This window comes from Malaclemys terrapin, chromosome 6, assembly GCF_027887155.1.
Source record: "Malaclemys terrapin pileata isolate rMalTer1 chromosome 6, rMalTer1.hap1, whole genome shotgun sequence".
NCBI lineage: Eukaryota > Metazoa > Chordata > Testudines > Emydidae > Malaclemys > Malaclemys terrapin.
In genome coordinates, this window is record NC_071510.1 from 28,404,027 (window position 1) to 28,422,938 (window position 18,912).

An 18,912-nucleotide genomic window follows, 5' to 3' on the forward strand; every position below is an offset into this window, starting at 1 on the left:
AGAAAAAACAGAGCACAGAATCATAGAAAAGTAGAGCCGAAAGGGACCTTGAGAAGTCATCCTGTCCAGCCCCTTGTGTTGAGGCAGGACCAAGTAAACCTAGACCATTCCTTGCTATATGCAGTGTATTTGTAGCTGTGATAGTCCCAGATATTACAGAGACAAGGTGGGTAAGGTAATATATTTTATTGGACCAACTGGTGAGAGAGAGAAGTGTTTGAGCTTACACAGAGCTCTTCTTCAGGTCTGGGAAATGTACTCAGAGTGCCATACCAAAATACAAGGTGGAACAGATTGTTTAGTAGAAGAAGTTAACACGTATTTCAAGGGACCATTCAAGGTGAAGTGGCCCGTTAACACCCCTGTTAATCCAGTGTCTCTGTTCAGTCCATGTTTTTTAATGTCTAGCAAAGTTATTAATTTAAGCTCCCAGGCTCATCACCTGTGGGTGAACACTTTTCACAAAGCAATCATTCTATATCAGTCCTCATCCTCAAAGGAAACCTGCACAACACTTTCAAAAGACAAGCCTGTGAGCTTAAATTCATAACTTTATTAGACACTAAAAATCATGGACTGCAGAAAGACACTGGATTTACTGGTTATTATAACAATCTATAACTCACTAACAACCACCCCAGCTGCCTTTCCTTCCTATGACTGGAGGGGTGTTAACAGGCCACTTCACCTTGAATGGTCCCTCGGAATATGTGCTACAATCTGGTTCACCTTGTATTTAGCTGTGACTCTCTGAGTACTTTTCCCAGATCTGAAGAAGAGCTCTGTAAGCCTGAAAACTTGTCTCTCTCACCAACAGAAGTTGGTCCGATAAAAGATATTTCGTCCCGCACCTTGTCTCTCTATTGTAGACCAGCCCTGACAGATGTTTGTCCAACCTGTTCTTAAGGGATGCCAGAATCTCCTTTGGAAGCCTATTTCAGTGCTTAACTATGCTTATCGTTAGAAAGATTTTCCTCATAAATAACCTAAATTTCCCTTGCTGCAGTTTAAGCCCATTACTTCTTGTCCTACTGTCAATGGACTTGGAAAAAAATAGATCACAGTCCTCTTTAAATCAGCCCCTAACTTATTTGAAGATTGTTATTAGGTCCCTCCTTAATCTTCTTTTCTTAAGACTAAACATGCCCAGTTTTTTTATCCTTTCCCCACAGATCAGGTTTTCTAAACCTGTTATTATTTTTATTGCTCTCCTCTGGCCTCTTACCAATTTATACACATCTTTCCTAAAGTATGGTGCCCAGAATAGGATATAGTACTCCAGCTGAGGCCTCACCAGTGCCAAGTAGAGCAGAACAATTACCTCCTGTGTCTTACATACTACACTCCAGTAAATGCACCCTAGAATAGCCTTTTTTTGCAATTGCATCACATTGTTGACTCAGATTGTGATCCACTAAACTACCAAGATCCTTTTCAGCAATACTACCACTTAGCTAGTTATTCCACATTTTGTAGTTGTGCATTTCATTTTTCCTTCCTAAGTGTAATACTTTGTATTTGTCTTTATTGACTTTCATCTTGTTGATTTCAGACCAGCGCTCCAATTTGTTAAGGTCATTTTGACTTCTAATGCTGTCCTCCAAAGTGCTTGCAACCTCTCCCAGCTTGGTGTCATCTGCAAATTTTCAGAAACATACTCTCCACTCCATTAGCCAAGTCACTGATGAAAATATAGAATACATCCGTATACAGGACTGACCCTTATGGGACCCCACTAGATACATCCTCCCAGTTTGAGAGCAAACCATTGATAATTATTCTTTCAGTATAGTCTTTCAACAAGTTTTGCACCCACCTTACAGTAATTCCATCTAGACCACATTTTCCTAATTTGCTTATGAGACTGTCATGTGGGACTGCATGAAAAGGCCTACTAAAATGAAGATATATCATGTCTACTGCTTTCCCCATATCTTTAACCCTATCAAAGAAGAAATTCGATTGGGCTGGGCATGATTTGTTCTTGAGAAATGCATGCTAGCTATTCTTTATAACCCTATTATCCTCTAGGTGTTTACACATTTAAAGTTTAATAATTCTACTCCTCTGAGACCTCACCTGTTCTCCATGAGTTCTCAAAGATAATTGCTAATGGTGGTGAGATTGCTTCAGCTATTTCTTAACTACCCTAAGATTAATTTCATCAGGCCCTACCTATTTGAATACATCTAACTTATTTAAATATTCTTTAATCTGTTCTTTCCCTATTTTGGCTTCCATTACTTCCCCTTGCTGTTAATATTAATTGTGTTGAATATCTGGTCACCATTAACCCTTTTAGAAAAGACTGAAGCAAAATAGGCATTAAGCACCTCAGCCTTATTGATCATCAGTAATTAATGTCTCCTTCCCCACTAGATAACTTACATTTTCCCATGTCTTTCCTCTTGCTGTTAATGTATTTAAAGAACCTCCTCTAATTGCATTTTATGTCCCTTGCTAGATATAACTCATTTTGTGCCTTAGTCTTTCTGATTTTGTCCTTACATATTTGTGCTATTTATTTGTACTCTTGTTTAGCAATTTGTTCATGTTTCCACTTTTTGTGGGATTCCTTTTTGATTTTCAGGTCATTAAAATGTGCCTGATGGAGCCATATTCTTCCTATTTTTCTTTTGCATTGGGAGAGTCTGTACTTGTACATTTAATATTGTCTCCTCTAGAAACTGCCAGCTGTCCTGAACTCCTTTATCCCTTAGATTTTCTTCCCATGGGACTTGTATAACACTTCTCTAAGTTTGTTAAAGTCTGCTTTTTGAAGTCTATTGTCCTTATTCTGTTGCTCTCACTTCTTCCTTTCCTTAGAATCATGAAATCAATAATTTCATGATCACTTTCACCCAAATTGCCTTCCACCTTCAGATTTACAACCATGGTGATGGTACTTCCTCCACTCCATTACAGTTATTTTGTTGAAAATAGAGTATGATATTTAGGGACGGAAACTAGAAAAAAAATCAACTTTCAGGCAGAAAGTCAATGCTTTACTTTGGTTAAACTCGGGGGGGGGGCAGGCATGTTTGGGTTTGCTTTGTCTGAAAGAAATATTTAGAGATGGGATAGTGGACTTGCCTTTAATATTGGTTTCTGACCTCCTGTACATGGATTTTTGTTTGGGTGTCTTTTCTCTGTTCATTAGGGATTAAAATCTAATAAGAAGAGGTGGTATAATTCCCATTATTATTGATATCATTATTTAAACTATAATTAGAATTAGAATTTGAGTTCACATGCTGTCTACTTACCTCTTTGTTTTTCTTTTCTACCCAGGATAGTCCATTCCTTCCACTTCCTGCTTTCAGACTGTTTTGCCATCTCTCCCTGGTTCTTACCTGTAGCCCAGAGTTCAAAGGACTGTTTATAGTTGTCCAGGTTGGGGCTTCAGTGCTTTTGGCTGCTTTACTGAAGCCTTGGCCTGGCTGGAATTTTATAACTTGAGGTGGAGATATTCTGGCATTATTTTTTTAAATGTAGGAGATTTTATTACTAGCAGCAATTAGAAATGGGCTTATACCATAACTGAGGATACTGAACACCTCTGAACTCTCAGGGTTTTAAGGTCCAGGTCCAAACTTTGTGACCTGATGTCTTTGTCTAATAATATTATTAGTTAGCACTTTCTATAGTGTTTTATATTTTCAAAACACTGTGCACACATTAACTAATGATATATTACTTAATCACAGACATTTTTACCTGGAGGTGGAGGGGGGGGGGGGGGGGAATTTCTATTATAAATTACTGGGAAAAGTGTGGTTAAAATCTTCATATTAAATAAGAATTTTTTAAAATAGAACATTAATGAAGAAATAAACAAACTTTTTATTTGTTTGAGTAGCTAAGGTTCATGAGAAAACTGATGTGAGGTAATTATATTCTCCATACAATTCATTTTAACACTAGAACTCAATAGAGAGTTGTACTGCTGAGGCAAAACAGCAACGGGTGAAGCTGTGTTGCTTGCCTAACAGGCAAAAGCGTCCATCGGAGGAAACCTGAGTCAGAGAGTGTAAATACAGCCATTAACTTTTGAAGTGCATGTGTTATTTTTATATGCCTTTCTTTTCATCTTATATAATTATTATTAATTTACGAACCAGCTGTTTGAGTCTGAAAGTATTTATTTGAATAGTCACACTTCCAAGAGCCACAAACTCTCTCTACAGTCAATAGCTAAATTTTATTGTCTTTTAGTACTCATAGCAATACTGCTATTTTATCTTTCTTGTGGGTGTGGTAGGTAAATCCATTGATATTGCTGTCATTTACTGTTAGTCAAGAAGTTCCACTCATCATCAGTCAGTGTCCTCCACAATGCAGTTACACTATGGAAGAATGTCTTGAATGAGAGCTAAATATTTTTAGACTTTTCCAGGAAGATCAATTTGGTTCCTTTTCTAGAGATCACTCCTCAGATATAGAATTCTCTCTCTGAGACCCAACAACGTCTTACCAAAATATACCCAAGTTCCTCAGTTTTCCATGCTCTCCTTTTGCAGCCAACCTGATTTTGAAAGACATTTTAGAAGTACCAGTAAGTAAAGATACTACTACGAACCATAATTACAGCAAATATTACATTCCATGAGATCAGCCGGGGAGTTTATATCCAGAGCCAGTTCTTTCCTTGCAAGACACGTTAACATGGTACAAAAAACTTAACTGACAAAGTTTCTGAATAGCTTTTTACATTCTCACCCTAAATGACTACTTACTAGTTTGATTCTGTAAAGCAGTTTCTTCTTTCTCAATTGTTATCAGTAAACTTTCTGTGAGGTCAGCCCGTTTGCTCACGATTGCAAATCCATTCCAGACATACATCATTTCCTGCCAAAAGAAACAAGAACAACCCCTTGGATCAATATCTACATTTAACCAGCAGTATAATTTGGATGGCTGCTAATTATGTCTTTTCCAGCATACACTATACGCTATATATGATTGTAAAGTTAATAAGTGCCAGAATTAAGGTTTCCTGGCCACCTCGTAAATATGGAAAAATAGTACGTGATCGTGTAATTAAAGACTATCATAATGCATACGCACAAGAGAGACAAATTAAGGTTGCACAGGCAACGTTAATTCTGGCATTTCCTAAGTTATGAGTGCTTGACATTGCAACCTTAACAATGTTATTTTAACATAGTTTGTGTGTGTAGTTCCCTAGATTTTTTTTTTAAAAGCAAACTAAAAACCCAGGGATGCCATCATTTGATTCATCAGCAGTGTCAGAATTTTTAGATTCACCATGCAGATTTCCCCTCAATCTGGCCCTTGTTCCCTCTGTATTTGAATCAGTCAGCTTCCTCCTCCACAGTGACTGGGTGCCAGCAAAGGGTCACTGAGAGCGAGTGTCTGTGCTCTCAGTTTCAGTGATCAGCCTGGGGCAGTTATGTGGGGATGGAACAAGCTCAATCCAGTCAGACATGGAAGCTGTGAGGGGTTACCCAGTGAGGGTGGAATCTTCAGAGATTTTAGCTGCTGAATTCTAAGACATCACTACTGAGCATATTTGAACTGAGATTTTTCAAAGGTTTATAATTTGGCTAGTTTTTGCTGGATTTTCACATGGATGGCAATGGCCACCTCCACAGCCAAAGTTGAAATCCTTGCTCCATATCATGATGGTGCTAAAGTTTCTCAAGAGAAAAGGTAACCAGAATTCTTTTAACACTGCAAAACAACATATTTTCCCTGAAAGTTTGTTCTTTTTCCTATTTGATATAAGTACTTATTTTGTTATTTAATCTGAACTGAAAGAAGGCAGCTTTCAATACCAGGGCAGGTAGTATAAGCTTCACTGGCTGAGCACCATTATAGCGTCGAGCTTTCCTCACTGCTAACTTTTCTGTTGGGATAGATTTTCCTGCAATTCTTTGTCTTAGACCATCCACTTGTCTGTATGGGGAAAAAATAGATAATAAACAAGGTAATAATTATAATGTTTCTCTATTTATAAAATAGAAACACTCTAATTCAAGACATGAAGTAGTTTCTATTCCTAAGATCCCTTGTTTCCTGTGCCTTTTACAAGTGGTTCCCAGCCAATGATCAGGATTAGTATGGTAAAAGCCTCTCACCTAGAAAGCAACATCAACAACAAAAAAAAAAAGTTGTAAAACATATAAATTAAACAAACTAAAATATATGTAAGTGAAAATGCAAAAACAAGGGAGTTAATCGCTTCATTTAATCTTTAGTTGACGTTTACTTCTTTTCACTAGATTTAATACAAAAGTTAGCCAAAGTTATAAGCTTAAACCTTTACACCAAGTTTAACACCACTTAACCAATAGATGCTGGCTAAACGTTTGCTAATATCATCCCAATTAAGCAGCTGTCATTGGTATTTACTATGTTTGAGAAAAATCAGTTCCTCAAAAGGTGTTCCAGTTAAACTGATTTCCCAAATGAATGAATCCTGATTAAGCCCATCATAATATATTAGCCCAGAGCCTCAGCCTTTTGTCACTGGTTCTCTAGGCCTTCCACACCTTAACAATGAGCATTCATGCGGGACCGCAGTATGGCACTCAGTGTTGCTATATATGCCCAGCTGCTCTACCCATTTTAGTAAGAATATAAAAGTTTACCTGAACAAAGACACAATATCTTCTCCAGTTGTTTTCACATCCTCATCTGGAAGCATACACAAAATTGCAGCTTTCTGGAATACATATATTGCCTACCCAAAACAAACAAATCCCACCACAACATTATATTAGTATCTGATTTACAATATTAGATCAAAGCATTGGTTTATCAAGCATGGCATCCTTTCAGCAGCAGTGAGGCAGGTGAACAATTGTAAACACCCTCCCTCCCACCCCAGGTTTCCTTTTTCTTGTGATTTATACCAAATTCCATTTTTATCAAATTCATCAACTATTAACATTGACAAATTAAAATAAACTTTTTTGAGAGAGTTTATTCTTCCAAATATCTAGATTAATTTATTATGTATTAAGTTGAAGAGAAAAGCCTCACTCCAGAGATGACAGACCAGCCTATTCCATGGTTTGGGGGTGTTTTGATTCAAGGCTTTTGTTAGGCCCATCTCTAAACATACCATCATGAACCCATATTCTAGCAGGTTGTCTGTCTAAGGAACTTCACTGGAAAGAGCTTCCTATTTTAAGCTCATTGAAGCTGACTAGCTGTTCAGATGTATTATTTGATTAACTTTTTAGTAACTTTTAAAATAGGAGTTTAATCAACTAACTTTTGTTCTTGTACATTAGATCTTGATTAAATTAATCCAGTGAACTTTGTTTTTCCCTCTCTCCTCCTCTTTTTTTTTGGGCTCTGGTGAACATCTGAATGTATATGGTGTTGAAATTCACAAACTCGTTGTTTACTAGTTTACTTCAAATTTGAGAGCAAAATTCTACTTCCATCACAGACTGAACCTACATTTTTAAGGCCAATATTCTTTTGTTTATGGATTTAAATTGGGCTCATTATGGAAACTGAAATGCACCCTTAACTATGGAGTGGCTACTGCCATATCATCATAATGTCCACCTGCCCATTTACCTTAGACCACCTGCTCTCTTTGCAGAGCAGGTCTGCATACCGATATGCTTGAAGCCAGTTCTGCTGGAACGAGTAGCACCACATCAGTTCCCAATAACAGAGGTGATGAATCTGTTTCCACTCTTGCTGAGCAGCAATGCATTCTTGGAATTTTGACTGTGCCTACAGTTCATTTCAGTAAAATAAAATAATGACAAAGGGAAATGATAATTTTGCTAATTACAGTACAACATGAGAACTATGGCTACTTAGCCAACTAATGAGCCAAATCCTCTCCCCAGCACCTTGGGCAAATAAATGGGCTAGGTACTGGAGAACTTCACAAAGGCAGGGCAAATTAATTCATCACCCATTCTATGAAACTGTTCCACCTTAAGGGCTGGAGTAAACTCTATAATACCATCATTTCCCAAACCCAAATGGAGAGAAAACCAGAGAGATCTGTCCAATTAAAAATCAATGGGACTACTCAGTTGAGCAAGGCAAGCACTGAATTTGTCCTAAAGTGTTACACAATACACAAATCTAGAACTATGATAATAAAAAAAATAATAATAAATGAATAACAATTACCTTTTCAAAATTTCCTTTCAGTATATCTATTCTGGCATCATAAAACAAAATGATGGAACCCTTGAGAGGAAAAGAAAAAGCAAATACATAATCCCTACTTTAATCATGGGAGTATTTATTACTTGTTTTTGTAAAATTTATCAAGAGTACGCACATTTGGAAACTTCTGGAGGTAGGGTTCAAGAAGAGTCTCTGCTTCCTGAAGGTTGGCTTCCCCTGTACCTACAATCATCACAAAAGAACCTCAGTCTCACCAGAACAAAGCAGATTTTTACAGATTAATCTCCAAATTACATTACAGTTTCAGTAGAAGATTAGTGAACAGTCTTCAGCTATATAAAAGGAGAAAGTTAATTATTTTATTATATTGAGTTTCATTGAAAAACAAAATCACAACTATTAATAGCCTTCAGGGTAATAAATGTCCCTGGTACAAAAACTTCCTCATTCCCCTCATTTCCTAATTTTCATCTCAATAATCAACAGCAGATGGTACTGGGGCAAAATGACAAATTTCTAAATTTCCTGACAAGTCTAGAAAAATGGGAGGAATATTCACAAATTAAAAGATGCAAATATACATCAGGAACACAGGTAAACCTAATCTTGACTTTAAGCCTAAGTGACCTGAGCAATTTGATAGGTGCCTGAACTTCCAAGGGCTTCATACCACAGACATTCCTGACCTTCTAACTAGAGTACCATCCCAAATTCCCTGTCTACAGCCTCATCAGGCTCTGCCTTTTGGTTCAGCATCTATCTGACTTGTATGTCCCAGCAATCTTTGTGAAATGTGTGTGTTTGACAGGTATGAGCTTGAAGATATACTTCATGGGGGGCGGGGGAAGCGAATAAAAATAAAAGGTAATCATCTTAGTGTTTCTTTCTCTCCATCCCTCCTGTCTTCTCCCTTCAGATCTAGGGAGGCCTATAAACAGACAAAAGTGTGTGTGTGTGTGTGTGTGTGTGTGTGTGTGTGTATACATGTATCTGTATACACAAACACACACACACACACACACAGGAAGAGGCAAGCAGATAAAAAAACGTTTAATATAGTAGTACACATTTGTTCCCCTAGCTATTTTTCAATATTTTCAGCATTAAATTACATAATATCCTAATATAAATTTAATAATCCCTATATTCCATTGTTTTTCTAAACAGTGGGTCAATAGAAATTTACAAAAGAGTATGAAATATTTCACATTTCATATTTCACAATATGTTCACAATATCACATAATCCAGGAATAATGAATTCCAGTTCTTACCAAGGATTAAAGAGACGTAAGTATGATATACCAGCAGGGTAAAAGTACACAGTATGGCCCTCAAACTGCCACCAGAAGCACCTTCCCGCAGCTGATGGAGGCCCAATTTCTATAGGAATCACAAATATGTAGAGATTTAGCTATCAAATAGATTAAGGTGGTAATTTAATAAAAATGATATAATTTTAAGCAGTCAAATTTTAACAGAAATTTCAATCATTTCTTCATTTTTCCTTTTAGGTATACTGATCTCCTAATTTATTACCTGGCCCAAATCCTGAATGACCCACTCTCCCAGAGTAGAACCTGGGAGGAGCAATGGGATTAATCAATGGGACTAGTCCCCTTCTTAAAGTTAAGAATGTGCTTAAATCCACCACTAGAATGGGAACAGAGCATTCAGCACCTTGCAGGATCAAGCCCCAGGTGTCCTTTTCCCTTCTCAGCCCCATCCACTGGCTGGGGACCTCCCCAACATTCCCCTTCACACCTGTACCCCATATGCACTTAGACAGGAATCCAACACACAATGAAATACTCCCGTTTCTCACCTCTATCCCTAGTCAGAAACCTTCCACTCATGTTCACCTTCCTCACTAACACACCGAGGCAGGGACCCTCCTCCTCTCCACCCTTTTGCAGCAACTCCTCCACAGACCCCTGAAATACTCAACCCTCTTCCATCATCAACTAATATTTTGGGAGGCCCTCACTGAACTGCTACCCCGACAGATCCCACCCCCACTTCTATGCCCCATTTGCAGCAGCTCCCAGGGTCCTCTGAATGCTGAACAGAAGTATTATAATCCATGGAGACCCGGTCAGGGAAGCAGGGAGCTCATTTATATAAAGTCTCTGCCCCACCTGCAGTTTCCACAGCTTCTGACTGTGAAGAGTCTGAGCAGCTGCTCCCTGCCCATGTCATGCCTGCTCGACTCTCTCTGGAAGCAGTCAGGCTAGCTCAGAGATTCTCCATACAATAAAGGCTCTTAGAATATGAAGGTCAGCGTCCGTGAGCACAAATTTGAATTTAACAATTTTGCTTTTTGAACAGGTGTTTGTTTAAAAGGAGGTCTAATGTTTAGATGCTTGGTACAGTGCCTAAATTTGTTCTGTAGCTTAACAAGTTGTGATGATAATATCTCAAAAGGGTTCAGCTTTGATTCCTTCTAGATTATTAATTATTATTATTATTATTATTCTGATAGGACCCTAGGGTGTACTTTGTCTTTTTATCTGTTGTTGTAAAAAACAATTACCCAGTCCTGAATAGCTTACAGCCTCATTTTACCTATGACAAGCAATAGCTGTGGGAAAGGTAACAGTAATACGATCCTACAGTGACTCAGTTGTGTCCCATGCACATCTTGAAATTTAGCTACCTAACATAAATTTTTATATTGTTTATTTAACTCATTTATTGTAGGTAGAAAGGCGGAAGGGAGTTTTAAAAGGAATGTACATGAGGAGAGGATATGTACATAAAGAGCTAGATGAAGACTTGGAGTACTCTCCCACCTGGGGGGGAAAGAAGGAGTATGAACCCTCCTTATGCCTCTGAGTAGGCCCCATATTCTTGGGATTGGGCACACATGAGTAAGGTAGTGCCGTGCACTCACAAATCCTTCCTCCCAGAGCAGGAGGGGTGGGAAATAGATAGGGCCTGGGCTACACTTCTAATGGCTGGTGTGAAGAACGTAGGAATTTACTGCTGGTTTAGGCCAGCAGAAAATTACTACCCTCTCCTTGAGGGCCATGGGGAAGTAGGAAGGAAACTGACCCTCAAAGGTACTGTCTCCCAAGGCTAGTCCTGGAGTAGTGGAACTTATGCACTTTTGCTCAGTGTGTACCTAGAGGAACAATTTTTACCTATCATTAATATTTTTGATGGGCATTTAAAAGACCAAATGTAAAAAAGCTGACTTAAATGTACTGAACCTTTCACTTTACACATTTAAAATTAACCCCCTCCACACTCCATCAGAGAAAGCACTGACATTTTAAAAACAAATTTAATACCCTATTGCCAGAAAACCCAATAAATTCTAGAAGTCGGAGAATCCTTCCTGGTAAAAGGGACAGCATCTGCAATATCAAACAAAGAGAAAAAAAATGCGAGTTTAATGAGCTATACAAACTTTATGTGCAATATTCGAAAGAAAACAAATTCTAAAACTTGCTATAAATCTACAACCAACAGAAGTAGCACCAAATGCCATTTCAATTAGCATAAAAAAAAGTGAAAAATATCAAAATACAAATATAAATGCACTTTAAAAAAAATCTTGAAGTATACATGCATGATCAGGTATTGTGCCAACCACTTTACGTGTGTGACACCATTTCAGCTCCCACTTGGTCTTGCACCATGGAAGCCACAAGACTACACCACACCTCCGTGCTTTCTCAAGATGATGACTTCTTATTTCAGGCTGATTAGCAGTGCCAATAAATTGTGTGTTATTTTGGGTGAGGGGGAAATATTTTTATATTGACTATAGTGCCTATATTATTATTTCTATTGTGGTAGCACCAGCATCTAAATATTCCTTTTTTCATTCCTCCTTTAAAAAACATTTTAGCATTTCCAATCAGATGATTTAACACTGTCACCTTGGAAAGTTCTCTTTGTGCCTATTTTGTAAGGATGGAATTAGTTGTACAAAAAGAACACTGCAGGTAAGTGTAACTTTTCATTATGTTCATACACACACACACACACACACACACACACACACACTTCATTTTCATGAATTTTTGCCCATATGGAACACAATGGAAAACTTTTAAGGTTAGCAAACAACTTTTTAGTAAACATATCAAAGAAGGTCTGGTTGAAGGCCAGTGCTGGAGAGGATCAGTTCAGTTTATAAGTGGTCTGTTTGTCTAGTTAAACTATTTTTCCCTTCAAATTTCCTACTGGGGAACCTCCACTGATGGTAGCAACAAGGAATGATAGTATAATCAGGCTGCCACCAGCTGCTGGTATTTTAGGACTATATTGTCTCGTCCTCCTTTAAATAGCATTAAATGACATAGTGGTTAACATGAGAGCAACTAGTCTACACTAGTATTCTCACTGTTATTAACATGGGTGGTAAGGAAATGATCAAAAATTTGAAATAAATTACTAGTGCAGACATCTAGATTTATAGATTGTACATCCAGAAGGGACCATTGTGATCATTTAGATATGTCTACACTATGAAATTAAATTGATTTTATAGAAGTTGACTTTTAGAAATTGATTTTATGCAGTCGATTGTGTATGTCCTCACTAAGCGCATTAAGTCGGCAGAGTGCGTCCTCATGACCGTGGCTAGCATCGACTTACGGAGCGGTGCACAGTGGGTAGCTATCCCCAGTTCCCGCAGTCTCCACCACCCATTGGAATTCTGGGTTAAGTTCCCAATGCCTGATGGGGCAAAAACATTGTCGCGGGTGGTTTTGGGTACAAGTCATCAGTCGCCCCTCCCTCTGTGAAAGCAATGGCTATCAATCGTTTAGCACCTTTTTTCCTGGGTTACCCATGCAGACGCCATACCACGGCAGGCATGGAGCCCACTCAGCTCACCATCACGCACTTTAAAAGCTCGCTGGCGCGGTTTGCTGACTAGGTCAGCAACCAACATTCCCATTGTTATTGCTGCTTGCTGTGTGCTCCATAATATCAGAGTAAAGGGGAAGACGTTTATGGCCGGGTGGAAGGTTGAGGCAAATCGCCTGGCATCCAATTTTGAGCAGCCAGACACCCAGGTGATTAGAAGAGCACAGCAAGGCGCGCTGCGCATCAGAGAGGCTTTGAAAACCAGTTTCATGACTGGCCAGGCTACAGTGTGACAGTTGTGTGTGTTTCTCCTTGATGCAAACCCGCCCCCTTTGTTGATTTTAATTCCCTGTAAGCCAACCACCCTCCGCCCTCTGAAATAAAGTAACTATTGTTTTGAAACCATGCATTCTTTCTTTATTAATTAAAACAAATGAGATGACGGACAAGGTAGCCCGGGTGAGGTGCGGGAGGAGGGAAGGACACGACCACATTGCTTATTGTAGCCACACTAAAAATCAAACTGTTTGAATGACAGCCTTCTGTTGCTTTGGCCATCCTCTGCAGTGGAGTGGCTGGGTGCCCGGAGCCTCCCCCCCACGTTCTTAGGCGTCTGGGTGAGGAGGCTATGGAACATGGGGAGGAGGGTAGGCGGTTATACAGTGGATGCAGCGGGAGTCTGTGCTCTTGCTGGCTTTCCTCAGCATTGCATCTTGCCTCCGCTCTTCGTGCTCACTTAATTCTTTCCTGGCCTCTGCCACTGCATGCTTCCATGCATTAAGCTGTGCCCTACCAGTGCGGGAGGACTGCATGTGCTCGGAAAACATGTCATTGCGAGTGCATTTTTTTTCACCTTCTAATCTGTGATAACCTCAGGGACGGAGATGATAGGGGGAGCGTAGAAACATTCTACACTCTATGATTCTGGGACTGCATGGTCACCTGTGCTGCTGAGTTCGCCACGCTGACCAAATAGGAAATTACATTCAAAAGTTCCCGGCGCTTTTCCAGTGTACCTGGCTAGTGCATCGGAGTTCAAAGTGCTGTCCAGAGCAGTCACATTGGAGCACTCTGGATAGCTCCCGGAGGCCAGTACCGTCGATTTGTGTCCAAACTACCGCAAATTCGACCCACCAAGGTCGATTTTAGCGCTAATCCCCTCATCGGGGAGGAGTACAGAAGTCGATTTTAGGAGCCCTTTAAGTTGATGGAACGGGGTTGTTGTGTGGACGCATTCATTTTAAAATCGACCTAACGCGGCTAAATTCGACCTAAGCCCGTAGTATAGACCAAGCCTTAGTTTGACCTCCTGATTAACTCACACCATAGAAATTCCCTAATATGTCACTGCTGCAAAAGGAGGGCACGTAAGGACAGGTTACAACAATAAAAGTATTAAAATACAGATGTCCATACTAGCTTATCTAGTGATGGCTGCAGTATATTGCTTTTATATATTGTTAGAAATAGTATTTTTTCTTTAACAGTAACTTCAGCACACAATGCAGACACAGGAGTTTCTATGTTCAATATGTTTTTTAAAAAATAGATTAGGAAGTTGTAAAAAATAGCAGGCATGCAAGAAGTCACCACTTTACTGCCACTTTGAATAAAGGTTCCACAAGGTCACCACATGAGCCTGCAAAATCTACCCACTCTGCACTACAAGACTGTCTAATTTCTAAAGTGATGGCACTTTATAGACTAAACTTTCATTTCTATAAAGTAAATAACCTAATATAGAACATTATGTCCATATAAACTCCAGTAAATTAGATTAGTCCTAATGGTCTCTTTACAGGTTGAAAAACTAAAAACATACCAAATTGAATGCTCCTATTCCAAGTTTTACTCCTCCTTCAAACTGATGGTAGGTTTCATTTTTATTTTTGTTGCCCTGAGTCATCTGTAGCACCTGATGACATTCTCTTTTAATTCAGAGAGGAAAAAGAAAATACAAGTTAGAGGTGATGACAACAAATGATTAGAGCAATGTGATTTTTTTTAAGAATATGGCATTAATGAAATTGCACCTGCTTACCCCAGGGCTAAATGTGACCACACGTAATGTAACAACTTACTTGTATATTTGGTAACTTGTCCTAATTTTGAGGCCACCTTTGATAAAGTTGATCATATTTTCATCCTGGAAAAAAACAATTTTTGTGTGCAAAAATGTGCCATTTGTTTCCCTTTATGAAGTTGTGCATAACCTATTTCTGAGAAATTATTTCCTTTTAACTAAATCTTTCTTTTGACAATGACTCTAATAAATAAATACTCTAGTAAAATTTAACAAACAGAAAAACATTTTTACAGTAATTAACTTTAGCCTTATAAATGATATGGTATATGCTGAATTATCCAGGAGACATTCTTCTGTGTATTTTGAATGACTTGCTTTAAATAAAAAACAAGTTAAAAAGAAGTGAAAATCAACAAAAAATAGGGCTAAGAGAGAAGAAAGCATTTCAGCAACATATTGACTGAAATAAGAAATTCTCCACCAGATGGTGCTATAGGAACTTTTTAGAAAGAGTTTCTGAAGTATGCATTCTAAAATACGTATACATGAGTAGAGAACAGTACGGATGACATCCCACAGTTCCCCTAACCAGATGAATTCCACGCACTGAACAGTAGCAACTCCAACTTGCCTTGGGTTGCTGTAGGACAGCAAAACAACAGATATTTCCCAATACATTATATGTTACTTTCTATAGAAATGTAACTATACCTGCTCTTTATTTTGAATTTTCCCACAGAAAAATTTCATTCTACAAAGGCTTAACATCCAAATTCGTTTAGCTTTTTTAAGATTCTCTCTTCAGTTAAATCTACTGATGGGTTGCTGGGTGTTTTGTTTTAGTTTGATTTTTTTCTCCTTAATTAATATTTATTTTTAAGACCTTGAGCCTGCAAACATTTAGGCACATGCTTAATTTTACACATAGGAGTAATCACATTGGAGTTGGGGGAAATGGGAAGAATAGGCTGAAGGAGAAAAAGTGAGTTTTAAACCGCTCCCTCTCCTTAAAGGGTGTGGCCCTTTCAGCCAATTTAACTCATTTTTCTAGTGCAAAAACTATAGTAGTACAAACTAATTTATATTAAACAACGCTAATTAATGTTGGCTTGTGGGTGAAAAAATTGCTTCTGAAATAGCTGCTGAGCATTCGGAGAAGGGCAGGGGTCCAAATAGACCAGATGATGGTTAAAAAAAAAAAAAAAAAAAAAAAAAAAAAAAAAAGAGCGCTGCACCTACCCACCCCCAAATATTTTACAACCTCGCCCCTATTATTTTCTCTTCATTTTACTAGGAATTGCTTTTCATTATGGAAAGATAGATTAGGTTTTCACAAACTCACCTACAAGTGGTTTTTACAACAGGCTTGTAAAATTTATGAGCCATTCTTTAACAGTAATAAACCACTTCAGGGTGGGCATTAGTAGGCTACTGATGCAAATCACAGTTGGTGAAGACACTTGGCTTCAGGCTATATGCCTCACAATAAACCCAACGTGAACACTAATAGCTTATGATTGTAATGCATTCCTATAAGGTGGCTAACATGGTTTCAACTGTATGTGGACGGTGACTTGAACCAGAGAACAAAAAAAGAGATGCTGCTATGTGATCAGCATCAGCTGAAATAGTGCTAGTCAGAAAGGAAGTTCCCATCTGCTTCATCTATGTACAGCAATGGACTGTTGGATAGGTGAATCACAGGAATCTTCCACCCTCCTGATACTCATGAAGTAGTGACCAGTGTCTGGTGTATACTTAACTACGGTGCATCAGTGTCATGAACTGAAATAACAACATGTCTTAGACCACAGGACAAAGGGATTAGGGTGAGCAGATACACAGATATATTTTAAATAATATATCTAAATGGAAAACAAATTGTAGGGTAGGATATCATATGTTGCATTTTCAGTTATTTCCTATTAAATAAACATTTATTCATTGCATAGCCTTTTTTGTGTGTGCAAAACATTACATCTTTTGTGAGTGGAGTGCTCTTGTTGGATGATTACTAGCATTTTTTGCTAACCTGCACATTCACAGAGAGATCTGAAGTGAAGAACAGACATTACCTGTACAAATGTGAGTGCTGCTTTCTGTAGCAAACATTCAGCATAACAGATTTCTGCATGCATTTCCTCTATTAAAAAAGAAAGAAAAAAGAAAAGGAACAAAGGAAGCCTTAAATTATTTATTGCAGACACAGTATTTTTGTTCACATTCAAATGCAGTATTTGTCAATCAATGGAACTAAAACAATTTTGACAACAAAATTATTAGTTTTGTTGTTGTTAACTTTCAAACCACTCAAAAACCTGTCAAAAAAACTAGATGAAAAGCTAGCTAAAATTAGTCTTCTATGTCACCTCTCTTCAGCCAACAACCTAGACCCCTTCCAATTAGGCTTCAGTCCAGCGCACAGTATTCAGACATCACTCATTGCTCTGGTATGGTATGATACCTCTCCAAGGTATGTATGTTCATTCTCATCCTATAGCATTTGATACTGTTCAGCAAACAGTCCTGTTCTCCCTCCAAGAGACTGCAGGTTGGGGTGGGCTGGCGGGGTGCTGAAGGAAAGAAAGGTTGAGGGGCCCCAAGGATGGACGGCGGGGGTGGGCTGGAGGAGAGAGAGGAGGATTGAGCGGACCCTACAGGTGGAGGAATAGACTCTGGAGGGATGGGGCTAGCCCCACTATTTCAGCACTGACTTGCCCTGTGTGGCAACTGCCAACTTGTACTGCAGTAGTGAGCTATAGAAACATGGCATCCTTAAAAATTAGAAGACCATCGTGATCATTTTCATGTATAATGTCTGCCATCAGTCACCATTTGAGCCCACTTCTCCATCATCACTACATCAACTCACTCATTAAATGGAAAACAAGTGGGCATGAATAAAGAAAGATTCAGTCATTAGAAGTCCCTTATCTTACCTACAATCTGATTACAAGACAGACATTTCATAAAATTAAATTTTAAACAGTACAGAATTATTGAAATTGAAAGAAGCAAAATTCTTACACATGCACTTAGATCCCATGGTAGTAGAGTCCTTAGAAAGGCAACAAATAGAGATACTTCACTGCAGTATGTGTACTCCATTTATTATATAAATGAAAAATAATAAATCTGTATTTGTCTCTATTCCCAATATTTTATTATACTGCAATAGTTATACAGTCAAAAATTACAAAAACACTTACTATAAGTGAAAGTGTCAGAAGCTCAGAATATTTCATAAATCAGAACTGTTCTTTAAAATACTATTCCTTGTAAAACCTGTACATTTATGATCAAATATAAATTTCTCCTTTTATGATACAATTTTTAATATGTTCAGGGAAATAAACAAGGCCGCTTGGATTTTAAATGAAGGTAACATCTATCAAATGGTGAGTGCTGTATTATATGCTGAATCTTTGGAACGTATAACTCAGGAGTAGGCAACCTATGGCACAGGTGCCAAAGCCAGCACGCAAGCTGATTTTCAGTGGCACTCACACTGCCCAGGTCCTGGCCACCGGTCTGGGGGGCTCTGCATTTTAATTTAATTTTAAATGAAGCTTCTTAAACATTTTAAAAACCTTATTTACTTTACATACAACAATAGTTTAGTTCTATATTATAGACTTATAGAAAGAGATCTTCTAAAAATGTTAAAATGTATTACTGGCACGCAAAACCTTAAATTAGAGTGAATAAATGAAGACTTGGAACACCACTTCTGAAAGATTGCCGACCCCTGGTATAACTCAAAACAGGCTCTACTTCAAGCAACTAGGTATTTAAGAATGTAAACCAAAATTACATTTCCTCAGTGAGGAAAATTAAATAATGTATTGACTCAATACACTATTATTTAGATTAAGTGACAATTTGGCTTTTGGTGATATTCAAACACATACACCAGGCATGAAACTCAACATGGCC

The 18,912-nt window shown here is 38.3% G+C and overlaps 1 protein-coding gene across 2 annotated transcripts in view; it reads right to left on the reverse strand.

The window, feature by feature from the left end:
* The window catches only part of TTC39B (tetratricopeptide repeat domain 39B), a 132,489-nt gene that overhangs the window by 17,312 nt on the left and 96,265 nt on the right, over window positions 1-18,912 (reverse strand). For both annotated transcript variants that reach the window (XM_054033124.1, XM_054033125.1), the window contains 11 exons: window positions 17,052-17,119; window positions 15,032-15,096; window positions 14,773-14,878; window positions 11,423-11,488; window positions 9,404-9,512; window positions 8,285-8,352; window positions 8,131-8,190; window positions 7,558-7,719; window positions 6,615-6,706; window positions 5,799-5,919; window positions 4,737-4,848 (listed from right to left, as the gene is read on the reverse strand). In XM_054033124.1, the coding sequence (XP_053889099.1) occupies window positions 4,737-4,848; window positions 5,799-5,919; window positions 6,615-6,706; window positions 7,558-7,719; window positions 8,131-8,190; window positions 8,285-8,352; window positions 9,404-9,512; window positions 11,423-11,488; window positions 14,773-14,878; window positions 15,032-15,096; window positions 17,052-17,119 (1,029 nt within the window). The remainder of the gene's footprint in view (window positions 1-4,736; window positions 4,849-5,798; window positions 5,920-6,614; window positions 6,707-7,557; window positions 7,720-8,130; window positions 8,191-8,284; window positions 8,353-9,403; window positions 9,513-11,422; window positions 11,489-14,772; window positions 14,879-15,031; window positions 15,097-17,051; window positions 17,120-18,912) is intronic.